The sequence below is a fragment of the Punctularia strigosozonata genome (genome assembly GCF_000264995.1).
Source record: "Punctularia strigosozonata HHB-11173 SS5 unplaced genomic scaffold PUNSTscaffold_12, whole genome shotgun sequence".
Taxonomy (NCBI): Eukaryota; Fungi; Basidiomycota; class Agaricomycetes; order Corticiales; family Punctulariaceae; genus Punctularia; species Punctularia strigosozonata.
The window spans coordinates 291,351-304,083 of NW_006767444.1; the positions used below are offsets into that span (position 1 = coordinate 291,351).

General features: G+C 54.5%; 6 protein-coding genes across 6 annotated transcripts; 2 read left to right on the forward strand and 4 right to left on the reverse strand.

The window, feature by feature from the left end:
- Positions 1-271: 271 nt before the first annotated feature.
- PUNSTDRAFT_137203 (uncharacterized protein) lies at positions 272-2,011 on the reverse strand (the record flags this gene model as incomplete). The annotated part of the gene is made up of 7 exons (XM_007386838.1): positions 272-346; positions 397-579; positions 637-1,002; positions 1,074-1,241; positions 1,304-1,638; positions 1,689-1,758; positions 1,814-2,011. 7 exons carry the CDS (start codon positions 2,009-2,011, stop codon positions 272-274), a joined length of 1,395 nt encoding a protein of 464 aa, XP_007386900.1.
- Positions 2,012-5,014: 3,003 nt separating this feature from the next.
- Positions 5,015-6,869, reverse strand: PUNSTDRAFT_145660 (mitochondrial carrier). Its single transcript, XM_007386839.1, has 13 exons — positions 6,775-6,869; positions 6,638-6,712; positions 6,554-6,579; positions 6,440-6,522; positions 6,362-6,381; positions 6,255-6,303; positions 6,035-6,178; positions 5,858-5,968; positions 5,733-5,802; positions 5,600-5,676; positions 5,460-5,540; positions 5,246-5,379; positions 5,015-5,190 (listed from the first exon to the last, which is right to left on the reverse strand). Exons 1-13 carry the CDS (start codon positions 6,800-6,802, stop codon positions 5,168-5,170), a joined length of 921 nt encoding a protein of 306 aa, XP_007386901.1. The 5' UTR covers positions 6,803-6,869; the 3' UTR covers positions 5,015-5,167.
- Positions 6,870-7,065: 196 nt separating this feature from the next.
- PUNSTDRAFT_137205 (signal recognition particle SRP9/SRP14 subunit) lies at positions 7,066-7,599 on the forward strand (the record flags this gene model as incomplete). The annotated part of the gene is made up of 3 exons (XM_007386840.1): positions 7,066-7,137; positions 7,214-7,282; positions 7,345-7,599. 3 exons carry the CDS (start codon positions 7,066-7,068, stop codon positions 7,597-7,599), a joined length of 396 nt encoding a protein of 131 aa, XP_007386902.1.
- A 354-nt stretch (positions 7,600-7,953) lies between these two features.
- PUNSTDRAFT_154771 (uncharacterized protein) lies at positions 7,954-9,052 on the reverse strand (the record flags this gene model as incomplete). Its single annotated transcript, XM_007387073.1, has 5 exons — positions 7,954-8,180; positions 8,265-8,533; positions 8,592-8,649; positions 8,710-8,764; positions 8,963-9,052. 5 exons carry the CDS (start codon positions 9,050-9,052, stop codon positions 7,954-7,956), a joined length of 699 nt encoding a protein of 232 aa, XP_007387135.1.
- Positions 9,053-9,078: 26 nt separating this feature from the next.
- PUNSTDRAFT_122178 (uncharacterized protein) lies at positions 9,079-11,237 on the forward strand (the record flags this gene model as incomplete). The annotated part of the gene is made up of 5 exons (XM_007386841.1): positions 9,079-9,216; positions 9,270-9,376; positions 9,707-9,860; positions 9,954-10,412; positions 11,024-11,237. The coding sequence occupies 5 exons, from the start codon at positions 9,079-9,081 to the stop codon at positions 11,033-11,035; spliced, it is 870 nt and encodes a 289-aa protein (XP_007386903.1). The 3' UTR covers positions 11,036-11,237.
- Positions 11,238-11,427: 190 nt separating this feature from the next.
- PUNSTDRAFT_145663 (uncharacterized protein) lies at positions 11,428-12,632 on the reverse strand (the record flags this gene model as incomplete). The annotated part of the gene is made up of 2 exons (XM_007386842.1): positions 11,860-12,632; positions 11,428-11,807 (listed from the first exon to the last, which is right to left on the reverse strand). The coding sequence occupies exons 1-2, from the start codon at positions 12,599-12,601 to the stop codon at positions 11,428-11,430; spliced, it is 1,122 nt and encodes a 373-aa protein (XP_007386904.1). The 5' UTR covers positions 12,602-12,632.
- Positions 12,633-12,733: the final 101 nt, after the last annotated feature.

A 12,733-nucleotide genomic window follows, 5' to 3' on the forward strand; every position in this document is an offset into this window, starting at 1 on the left:
GTGTCAGCTAGGCGAGAAGCTATCGGCTGAACGCAGGCAGGAGACTCAGAGGGCGCTCGGCGAGCAGGAGTAACCGCAAGAGATCACGTGGAATAGCTGTGCCTGAACCGGAGTCGGAGTCTGAAGCGGAGGCTCGCCATAGCCATAACCCAGGACGGAAGGCCTCCGACTAATAATACCTCCCTGACTAGTTCCTGGCCAGCTAACATAGTTGGAGATAGAGCGATAACTGCATCTTTATCAGCCCAACTCGTTATATATTTGAGCATATCTACTGTCTTCGCCACGGAAGCACCCTCTTCTCCACCGATTCCAACTCAACCTCGGTCGAAATGGTGCGGTTCGCCTGCGACGAGATTGAGACAGAGCGTGCAGAGTAAGAGATTCACAGCTTACATGCCAGTGATTAGTGTTCACCTGTAAGCAGTGAATTTGCGGCACTCCGCGAGCGATACCGAGTGCAATTGTCTCCTCGGAGTATGGCCTCTCATCATCGTCTGACAAATCTGCATCAGGCACAACCTTGATGCGCAATTCACGAAGATATCTTAGTGGCTCCAGCATACTGGGAAACATATCCTACGAAAATATCAACCCCTAGCCTACAGGGACGCTGAGCAGCGGAAAACGACGAACCAGATCTCTGAAGTCAACCCACACCGCCAGAGACTCGAGAGCCTCGCAGCGTTCGAGCATGTCCTTTGCCAATGGGTCATAGAAGTCAAAAGACCCGCTGCAAATATGTAGATGTTGGAGGCTTGTATGATTTTCCGCGAGATATTCGACTAATACATCGTGATGCGGTTCGTCGCAGGTTTCGTAGTCCATGTAATCGTGATCATAGCTTATTGAGAGCGTTTTAAGAGAGACCGTCGAACTGACGAGGCGAGTGATGTATTCGTCAAGCTTGTCGAAGTTAGATTGGTCCGAGAGAGCGACGTGTTGAACTATCAGCGTCTTCAACTGTGGTAGCTGCAACGCCCCGTCCGGAAGACGAAGTTGCTGCAAACAACGTTGGGTAAATCAGTCCCTGACCGCGACGGCCACGAGGCGAGAGAGAATGCTCAGCGCACCAAATAATAATGCAATTGCACTGATACCAGCTCTTTCAGTCCGCCCAATGTCGCGAATACGTCGCTGCTTGCCAACGAGAATGAGACACCGAGAGAGAACGATGTGATCAGCCTGATGTGGGGGAGAATCATGCGCAGTACGCCCGGGGTGACGGATCCACAGTTGCCCTTGGTCCAAGTTAAGCAGGCAGCGAGCCGATGTAATAGGTCCCTGTGAGCTCTGTACGTACCGTCAAATGCAGCTCAGTAAGAGTGCCCTGCATACTGCGCAACCACTCGGGTAGTTCCTGGAGCACGGCACGCGAGGGGTCCTGAATCGTCAGGTAATGCAAGCCCGTTATCTTCACTAGGGATGCGACATAAGTCTCCTTCGTGCATGAGGAGTTGACAGAAAGTCTCCGGAGATTTCTCATGTTGGGCAGAGTTACCAGGGCACCGCAGAAAACGTCCACATGGAATGCCGACGGTAAGAAAAACACTTCCTCCAGGTTCACGAACAGCGGGAAAGCGTCACTCAGTACTCTTTCCAGCTCATAGAATGGAGGAGGTCGCGTCTGAAGATTACCTGCTCGTACAATTGAATACCGTGCCGTCCAAGTGATGAACAGAACGTACCTGAGATTTCCAATGTCCGGACATAAGAAGCGTTCTTTGGCAAACGTGCGGAGTTGAAGACGCTAGATCGCTGAATTTCGGAGTCAATGCCCTGCAACATTAAGCATCACGGCATCCATGCGTACCGTGAATTCATCTTTATCGCGTCGTAAACTAAGAGTGACGCCAGCTGGCGCCGGGCTGAAAACCACTCTCGAGTACAGCATGCATGCTGCATTTGCAGAGAATGCCTTGCTCACTCGCGAGCACATGCAAAGAGAATGATATTCGTCATGCAGGTTGGCCAGGACAAGAGGCAGTAAGTCCCAGAAAGCATCCTTCATCGCGACGCTGCGTTAGGTGCGCGAGAAAGAACCGAACGTGGGAATGTATGGTCGCATGGACGCTCATATCACAAACGAAGCCGCCACCTTTATGTCCGTCATGAGGCGCAGCGGACTCGTAGATCAGTTCACTCATCGAGAAGAATCTATATCGGCTGCCTGCCGAGCATGGTGGCGAACGTCGGCAGCGCATGATCACACGTTACGGGAGGAAGTTCGGGCCCTCGCATGCAGTCTCTGAATCAATTAATCCTATCGAATACAGTTGTCAATAACTTGAGATGCCAAGAGTCCCCTTTCGCAGCATCGAGCTAGTATATACGGTGTATCAGAGAAATATTGAGATTGAAGTTCGCACCTGCAAGGTTAGCACGTCCTATTCAGGAGTGAGAAATTCACCGCAAAAACGGGTTCTGGTGACGTGCGTCTTCTCGGTGTGGTGTTCGTAATGAGACACGGATCAGCGCATGCTATTACCACGTCTGGAACAAGGCGCTTTGTCCCGGTACTGAGGCCGTAGTGAAACTGTAGACACCCTGTTCACCCTGAACCCGAGATTAGAAGGTGAAGCGACATTTCGGACGTGAAGAACACCGACCACGGCTATCCTTATCCTAGTGGTGAGCGCTGATGAAATGAGAGCAATGCCGTATCTCCAGTTGCCCTTCGTCTTCCCTGTCTCTGTGCCACGGAGGTGAGGGGGTGAAATCCTCACGCCGTATGCGGTCCCACGGTAGCACCGCGTTTTAGGCATGGACAATGCGAGAGAGCGCACGCGTATGACCCGATGTTCATGCGGCATTATGTATAGAAACACTCACGAGTGTCGGATAGTATACAGCTCCGGAGGCACGGCTTGGGACATGGGTATAAGTATCTCGTGAGAGGACTGAATTTCCCGGGAAAGTGATCAGAGTAAGAAGCTTTATAGTATAGAGTTGGTGAGACATCGTCGCCGTGAGACCGTTGAAATTGTGTCCTATCAAGCATATAGACTTCGGTCAGCTCGAGGAAACATATGTACCCGGGACCAGACAAGTTGCATTGATTGGTCTTTAACGCATTGCCTCTGTCTCAGATCATGCGGGCACGAACGGCAAATTGTGTACGCCGCGTGTTCAAGTTCTCTTTCGACTCTGTGAAAACACTTCCACTGAGAACGACAGAAAGGTGAGCTGTGGCTTAGCACACGCTGCGTACAGTTTTGAGCCATACCTTGTCATTACAAATACCCGTCACTACTGACACCATGGTATCGCTTGAAGTTCTACGACATGCGTATTACGTAGAGATAGATTATTTCCTGGAATAAGCACAATACCTTGAGGTCACCGGGCGTCGACCAGTACCGGGTGGTGACCATATACTGAGCGAAAATGCCATGCCGGCGCGGCCTGGAGGTATGTGAAAGGCTGTGAAGGCCACGAGCCACTCGAGCCACGCACCAGCGACAGCTTGGGTACAGAAGCTGCGGTGTTACCGGGCGATCTTAAGAATGGACAGTGTGCAGGGGCGGGCGTGCAGAGCGGGCAGCGTATAATTTCGCTATGGCCGGGGCCCAGCGCCAGAGGTAGCCATTCAACGCAGGAGTCCGAGGTGACCCTGCCGGTTCGCAGATATAATCCGCTTCCAACCGACATGGAAGAGAATTCGTCCGGCACAAGGTTGATGATGGCGTACGTGAGTCGAGCGTCGAGAGAACCGGCTCAACTCATTTTCGTGTCGGGTTCGATGAGCTTCACGTGTGATATGGACGGAGAAGCGGGCGAAAACATGATGATGTGCCGGTATGGAACGTCCATCCGGATTGATAGCAGAACGAGCTTGCATCCGTCCGGCACGATACGAGAGGATTCTATTTACCGAGCCGCGGATTGCGGAGATTCGGCAGACATGCATCGGTGGGGTGCCATGTCGCATGACGAGAAGCTGCGTTCAAAAAGGGGAAGTATCAGCACAACGCCGTCTGCAACACAAAGCGGTCCGAACTGAGGCCGAGTTCAGTCATGCGAGACCCGAAGAGAAGACAGTGGCAACGGCGGACGGAGCTGCGTCTCGCAGCCATTTACCTTAGCTCGCGCCCCATCCGAGTTGTGCGCGCGGATACTCGGTACCCCGCACCGCATGATGAGGCACTGCGTACGGCATGAGATCCATGGATCTGACGAGATGAGCCAGACAGATGCATAAGTACATGCGTTCGGAAATAGAGACGAAACACCGCGTAAGTTAAGGGGAAAGCACATGTCGAACTCACTTTGCACCTCCAACGGGTGCTATCAGGTGCGAGACCGCGCCTAGTTGCGGGGGGAGCTGTATCTGAGTGACGTTAAGAACTCCACCGCGTGCCTGGGCTGGGTAGCAGGATACGATACGCACAATAAATGCCTTCTAGGTGAAAAACGTTCCTTCACACCGTAATGTGAACCGATCTTTTGGGGTGGAAGTCAACATGCTGAAATCCGAGGTTTGCTATATCGTCCGATGGCGGCGAAGGTTCGCAAGTCTTTTCACGTTTTTCCAGAGAAATCCCTATGGTGGGTGCTGTCTTCGCGTGAGATCTCGGCAAATTCTTTTATTTATTCACCTTGCGAGTTTTCGGTCATGAATTGGAACGAAACTATGTCGAAATCTTGACCTGAGTGGAACTATGATATCGTGTCGGTAGATATTAAGTGCTCTTCGAGCACTCAGCGCCGTCAATGTGAGGTCAACGTTATGACTGATAATTACCACCGAACGAGCGACCGAGGCATGCGATTGAGAGCGCGCGCAGCACCGGTGTTCATCATATTGAAACAGGATGAGGTCAAGATGACGCCCCGCTTGAGGCGCGTCGGGCGCTGTCCTGTCCTCGATAGAAGATGCGTTATGGTCCATGGACGCCGCCCACAACCGTGTCGCGCCGCGCCCCGCGCGACGTGCCGAAACATTGGATGCTGCACGTGAGCAGGGAAAAAACCTAGCGCCTCCAGCGCTCGCTCCGACCCAATCAGAGTTTGTGTGTTTGCAAAGATTTATGCACCAAATGTTGAAGCGATATGAATACATTAGTTCATATAGCCTGCAACCATTCATCCTATGTATTTCTACGATATCTAGCCCTCGTCGACATATCACCAACATGCGTCCGTTATGGATTGGTGAAACACCCGTCTATACATAAGGAGGACCCAGAGCTGAGGCGAGGGGAATAAGGGGAACGACCAAATTCGGTGATGATAATCAGCTCACCTTGACGGAAAATGACAAGTGTAGCCTCCACCACGAGAAGGAGTACACCACCACCAGGACCGAGCCGAAGGACTTTGGGTACGAAACCCTTGTAAAGCGCCGCGAAGCCCTCCTCTCTGAACACGGTCACCAATCTGCGCGAGTGGGCAAAAGTACGTAAGCGTCATGAGAACGAGAAGGACGCAGAGGACGAAAGAGGGGCAAGGAGACGTACGCAGGGTATGTCCAGTTATACTTGGGGGTAACGCCCGGAACCTTCCTAGTGTTTTGTATACGCGACTTGACAACGTCAAACCTGCAGAATCATAGCTTATATTAAACCATAGAGATAGTTACGAGTTCGGAAGGACTCACGGAGTGTTGATGACGGTGCCAATGAAACCGCCTACTGAACCTGATGCGAAGTTGTGCAGCATCTCGCCCGATTTGCTCTGCACGGTCCCGCGGTCAGTGTGTTCTCTATGCTTTACGAGGACGAGGGTCGTACCTCTGCCTTGGGCAACAACGCCCTTACTTGATATATCGAACCGAAAAACCCTCCGTTCCACCACACGTGCCTGAAACGAACATTATCATCGCAGTACATGCACCAAACCAGCAAGTCTCATTCACCTCCAAAAAGTCGCTTCCATACCAGCATACAGACCTAACGGGCCTTCTGCCTTGACGATTTGCCTCACAACGTCCCAAGGACCCGCGTACGTACTGCTCTTGTCCTGCAACCTTCATCATACCGCCATCCCAGTACAGTAAGCCCCTCGTTCAAACACACATTGAGAGCAGGCATACCGGATTTTTACGAGCTCGAACGGCACCACGACGAAACTTTCCGTCGCGCCCGCAGTACACCCGGTGAGCACCGACAGGCTCTGCGTCATTTTGGTGCCACCGGTGAGTTGCAGGTACGTCTTTCCCCAAAAGTCGTTCGCGGCACTAGACAAGAATCACGAGCGTGAGTAACTCGACGCGGGTGTTTGCGGAATTGATGCGGGTTGGGCAAGGGACGCACAATTTGGTCGCGCGCTTGGGGGCCTCCATGAGCAGCGGAGGGACAAGACCTGGACGCGTCGTAGATGAGTACAGATGAGTGTGTCCATGGCATGAAGATGGATGTACCTCGATAAAGCCGACCGACACTGGAGAAACATAGCGAAATCAGAGCCGTGTGACCGAGAAGATGCGACATTTGCATACCCCTCCTCCTTAATGATCGTCTTGAAGGTTCCTACCAGCCCATGCTGCGCCTTGCCTTTCTCGAGTTGCAGTCGCGTTTTGACCTACGCGCCGGGTTGTCTGAGCATAGCCGACGTTCGCACGTGTAGTACATACCACATCTATATAATATCGGTGTCAGCAACATGCACCTCGATCGATTATTAGAAAATGGTGCACCGAGAGGATAGAAGGTCAAGATCTCAGAGATACCAGCGATGGCGCCGGCGGTGAAGTTTGCAATGAACGGCAGAGCTAACCCCACACAATCGTTCAGCCGCGTCTCTCTGGACAGACGCTCTTAACCTTGAACCCACGTTTCCTTTGTGCAGGGGGAGTCGACATGTTGACAAAGCCTACCCTTTAGAACAAGAAAAATAGGCGAGTAAAGACCGGAAGAGGACGTGCAGACAAAACCCGACGAGAACCGACCGCGGACCATACTGACGACATGGTCATGAGAACAACTACAGGGGTCCGCCACTCGTGCGGGGAACCGCCCGGACCCCCGTCTATTCCCGTCCCTTGTCCCTCGCCAAAGCGCGCCACAGCGGCCGCGTGCCTTCACCACTGACTGGCGATAGTGACCATACTGATCGTCCGGGAGGATGGTGTACATCTCGTCCTGGCACCAGTTCCAAGAAGCCGCTGAAGAGCTCTACACCAAATCTCCTGAAAAAGTACGCTTTCTTGGTCAACGCCTATGTCCTCGTTATGCGCGGCTTTTGATCTCGCTCATACCAAGCGTTCTGGCAGGCGCGCTACTGTGTAAAATGGAGGGCGTTGGAGGGCAGGCTTGTCCTCAAGATCACCGATGACACATCGGTATGTTACCCTCATACCGTCCTCACATCATTGCACTCAACGTCCGATCGCTCCGATGACAGTGCATCAAGTTCAAAACGCAATCCTCCATCTTCCTCAACCGTTTCGAGGCCCTCAATCTGTCTCTCATGACCAAGATGCAGAACGTCCGACATCAACCCGCGCCGACGACGTCGGCACCGGGTGCAGCGGAGACGGAGAGGGAAGGGACGCCGGTCCTGGCCGCAGCAGCAGCGTCCAGCGCAGCCCCAGGTGCGGGTGGTGCACCGGCGGGAGGCGGCACCAAGAAGAAGAAACCCGCGAAGAAGAAGAAGTAAGAAGGGCTTTCTCACCTAGTGTACGAATACCGGAGATCGGCACGTTTGCCCGTATGTCGTGTTCAGTTATGCTTGCAATCAATATGATGAACCTCTTCCTCAGTGCGTAATACACCCATTGTTGCCTGTACGCTTCACGCATGCTTTTTGCCTTGATTGGTTGCGAGAATTATCGCCGGAAAACGTCCATTTCACGCCAAGACGTGTCAGGTTCATGCAGCGCAACTCTGAACACTCATCGCGCAATCGAAGCTCCCCGTATAGTCCACAAGGTTTATTTGATACACGACAAAATTGATGTCTACAGGGTTCGGAATCCCAGTCCGTCTAGCGAAACGACGTTACGTCGATGCTCTAAAACTGAACCTTGGAGACGAGCTCGTAGAAGGTCTTGCCCTGGATCTGCGCAATCTCCAGCTCGAGGGGGGTAGGCTGACGCGAGCCGTCTCCGCCCGAGAAAGTGCCAGCGCCCCAAGGGGAGCCGCCGTGAACCTCGGAGAGGTTGGTGAGCTGCGCGAAGGTGTACTTGTAACCAAGGGGCACGTAGATCAGGCCGTGATGGGCGAGGGTCGACATGGCGGCTGGAGATGACAGCGTCAGTCATCTATGCTTGCTGTAATCACGGGGCGCAACGTGAAACCAGAAAATTGTGCGATCAGACTTACCGATGGCCGTCGACTCCTGTCCACCACCGGGGGAAGAGGTGGAGACGAACACGCCCGCGAACTTGCCCGCGAGCTTGCCCTGCGCCCAGAGCTGGCCGGTGGCGTCCCAGAATGCCTTCCACTGCCCGGGGAAGTTACCGTAACGAGTGGGGATTCCGAACAGGAACGCGTCGAAGGTGGCGAGTTTGTCGGGGGTGATGACCTCGTAGTCGGGCTTGGCCGGAGCGTGCATAAGAGTCAGTATCTCCTGGGGGAGAGTCTCAGGGACCCTGTAAGGCGTAAGCGCATCAGTGAAGGTGTTTGATATTTTGCATGCTCGCAGCGTACTGGAAGATCTGAGCGGAACCGCCAGCAGCCTCGACGCCGGCCTTGACAGTCTCGGCGACTGTTAGGTTCCCCTAAATTAGCATTGCGCGTCCATCGTCCAGCGAATGTGTGTGCTTACGCTTGGCAACATGGCCGTAGAGCGTGTAGATGACGATAGCAACCTTGGGGGCCATTTCGGAGGATGAACGGTAGACGGTGGTGAGCGACTGGGGTGCCTATTGTCGTTCTTGAACCGGATTTATAGGGGGGGATTTATAGGGGGTCAGAGGGTTGGACATTGATCATGACATGATGTTGAGTGTCATACGGTTTACGATGTCCGATTAGGAGATAGCCTGGCTTGTTATATCTACCGTGACGGGCGCGGGAACATCTCGCCCATATTGGGACGATTGCTGGCCCGATTTGGCAGAATATTCTCTGACGAGGGACCGCCTTGCGCCTTGACCTCGAGATTCCATCAGCCAATTTGTCGAGAAGGCACCAGATGAGCATCGTCCTGTCTTCTTGCTCATCGCTCCTTTGTCAGGATCGCTTCAGCCTCGTCGACTCTGACGAGGCCGAGGTGCCGTTCTGGAGCGTACTTGAAGTTATCCTACAAGAACCGGTCGTATCCGCTGACGATGTCATCGACCGCTACAAACGATCTCTTTGACCCTGCGTGTGTCAGGCCACGAGGATCTGGATGGCCTTAAGGCTCACGTTTGTTCGAGCCCCGATGACGAACGCCGATTCTGTTCGACTACGTGGCGCGCGCTGGTTGCCTTGGCGCTGGAAATGCCCGTGTTATTTCATGGACGCGACAAAATCCCCTTTTTAGGCACTCTGTCCTCGAAACATACCTTCTCTGGTCGACAGGTAGCTTGCCTCGTCGTGCACCAGTTCTTCTGCACGTTCCGGCCGTCGCCATGGATGGAGTCGGGAGGGCGATCGCCCGCCTTCGATATCTGGTACCACTCCAATCAGCCCCATTCTGGCGCCGTCCATGCATACCTGTCCGCATTATGGCGACACTTTGAACGCATCGCGGCTGGGGACCCTGCGATTATGGCCGCGTCTATCGACGAACGGTCTATAACCTTCGCCCTTTTCACCGATCATACGCCACCCGACAGTCTGTACGCATCGCGCGAGCCGTTCACAGGTTTGGAAGTCTGTCGCACAGCCGAGGCGACTACCCATTCGCGATTCCTCGGGCTCGATGGCGGCGCCGCCGTGATTTCCGCAAATCGGTTCATCGGGTTCGGATGCGGCGGGACGCAGGAGGAGGTGTAGGTGGGGTCCAGTCCGGAAGCCTGTCCGGCGGTCCTGTTTACGCCGCCGTTGGGCGACGCGGATGTTCTCGTCATACGCGGGGCGGAGGCGATGGTGAACATCGTCGGGTATGGCAGGAGTGCCTGGGTCGATCCGGGTCTCGGCCCAGACGGGGAGGTGAATGGAGCGAGTTCTGACTGGACGCACGGGACGATGCTCTTCATGGACGCACTCGAGCTAGACCAGGAGGACTACGGGCGACGCGTCCGCGATCTCCTCCCTGGCCACATCGACCGCGAGCTGAGCAAGTGCGCCACCGCCTTCTCCTCCTACGACAGCGCTCCAGGCCCGTACCGTCACATCTCCACAGGCCTATGGGGCTGCGGCGCCTTCGGCGGAGACCCGCAGATCAAAACGGTCATACAGTGGGCAGCCGCGTCCCTTGCCGGTGCTCCACTGCGGTTCGTCTGTCAGGATGAGGCATTTGCGGCGTCACTCGAGAGCTTTGTCCAGAGCGTCAGAAGCGGGGGCTGGAGTGTCGGGCAAGTGCTAACCTGTCTCAGAGAGGTCCTCCCGAGAGCGACGACGCTCGGACAGCGTTCGACGCTATTCTGGGCCGGCTTCGCGTTCTCTGATAGAGATTTTCGTGTGGCGGAGGGGGGGGACGATTACCCCAGAACCATTCACGATCATGGACGAAATCGGACGTGTCGAGCGCCCGGCGTTCGCTACAGAAGAGTGGAGATGACGGAACTTAGCTCGGCATAATGTCCCAAAGTTGCAACGAGGACGGACGGACTCTCTTTGCTTGACGGCATTGGCGTGCCTGCCCCAGGGTGCACTGGGAAATATCCGGCTTCCGCCTTCCGTAATGCACCCACCGGAACCATATGTCATCAAGAATGCCGTCTTGCTGCCCCTGACGCTTGCATGTGCGTCGGAGAATCTGGAGCGGGCCAGGTTGGGTGCTGGAGCGTAACGAGACCCGTAGGGTTGTCAGCTCGGTTCAGTTTGGTTGAACGTGAGGTCAACTCGGATGAAGCAAGGTCTGGTGTTCTAAAACCGGCGGACGTACGTTGTTCTGTAGATCACATTCATATACGATCCTCTTTGCGGGCGTCGTGGTCTAGGATGGAATTACATCGTCATCAAATGCTGTCTCTTCGTGTTTACCGCAGCACTACGACTAGCCTTCCAACGCGCTGTGCTCGATCGCGTTGCAACCTGCGCAGCGCCGGCTCGCAGCACAATTCACCGAGAGATAAACCTAGGTAGAATAAATATTGACAACAGCAAATGGTATCCGGGCGCACTCTAAGCTATCTATGTTTGCCAAAGCAGGTGGTGCTACCATATTTGGTACGTGCCTTCTCTGCGCCGCTATCGTTCCCCACGTGAGACCCTTGCGCCCTTGAGAAACGAACACCGGGACCGCGGCGAGGTGTGCCACGCTCTCAGGAATCGTCGTACCGAATGCACTACCCTGGCAGCCCAAAGTCCATCCATCGTGAATCTAGCACCCTCGAAACTGCACTGTTCAGGGCCCAACGCGTGTATCTACCGGCCCAACAACCGGTCGGGTTCATGTTCCGTCCGACTCGAGGGATATTTCGACGCCGCGCTTGGATAGGAAGTCCAGCTGCTTGGTCGCGAGGGTGGACAGGTCCTCCTCCGGGACGACCTCCGGCGGTTTGTGACCGTGGAAGGTGATGTCCAACACCTCGAGCTTGTCGAAACAGGGGTCCTTCAACACATCACCCAGCATCTTCCACCACTTCGCCGTCCAGATATCGCTCCTCGATGAGAAGAGGTTGAGGACGATGTGAATGTTTTGGAGATGAGGGAACGCGATCTGCTCCAACGACTCCGCAACGCCCATTAGAGCGTCGACGGATGCGGACACCATCTCTAACTCGACGACTAGGCCCTCTAGAGCCATGTTGCGAGATAAATCAAGGGGGCCTAAGTTGGGTATGTCAGGACGGGTTTAGACACACACGTTGGCATGACGAACCTGCATCTTCTGCAGAATACAGCAGATAGACTTCGAGGTGTCGTAGCGACGGATTAAGCCGCATGATCTCGTTCAGGGCCAAGAGATCTGCGGCTGTCTCGCAAGAGCCGGAATGGAGCTCTGTAAGCTGTATGCCCGCGTTCGCGCAAAGCTCTGCCAATGTCCCCAGAATCTCCGCAGTTCCGAAGCCGGAAAGATGGAGTTCCTGCAGGGCGCTGGTGAACTGATGTGGGGGCGTATGTCGTTCCTCGTCCCAGTGCTCGACATCCGCATTAACAACGTCTAGGCGGTGTAACAGCGGGAGGGTCGAGATTACGTCGAGGAAAGCCGAGCGGGTGAAAGTTACCCGGAAGAGAATTAGTGTGCGCAAGGCAGGCAGTCGCGTCAGCCATCGAGTGCAGGCCAGCGTTGTCGATGGTAATTTGCAGGACAAACCATCCAGCAGGAGCTCGGTCACCCGCGGTAGTTCAACCGTCGCTAGGGTCACCCACGGGGTAGATGCCGCATCAAGCTTCAAAGATTGGATGTACCGCGTTAAATGCGGCGAAGCCTTCATGACGAATTCGAATCGTCTGGTCCGTGTATTTTCTCCCCGTAGATCGACGGTACTCGGGAATAGGTGGAATTGGCTGGCTGCGACCCAGTCTCGACATGTAAGCGAGCTTGAGCGGAGAGCGGCGGGTTCATTGTGAAGGAAGTCAATGATGCGGTCCCAGAGTTCGTTCGGAATATGTGAGATCATGCTGCTCCGCGACGCGCCGAGGAAGAGTAGGGAGCTAAAGGGCGATCTTGCTCCGGGGAACCGTCTCTTGCTTAAACACTCCCCCGACTGACTATGGTTCCGGATACCCGGAAATCCCCTGTGCAAGCTTTA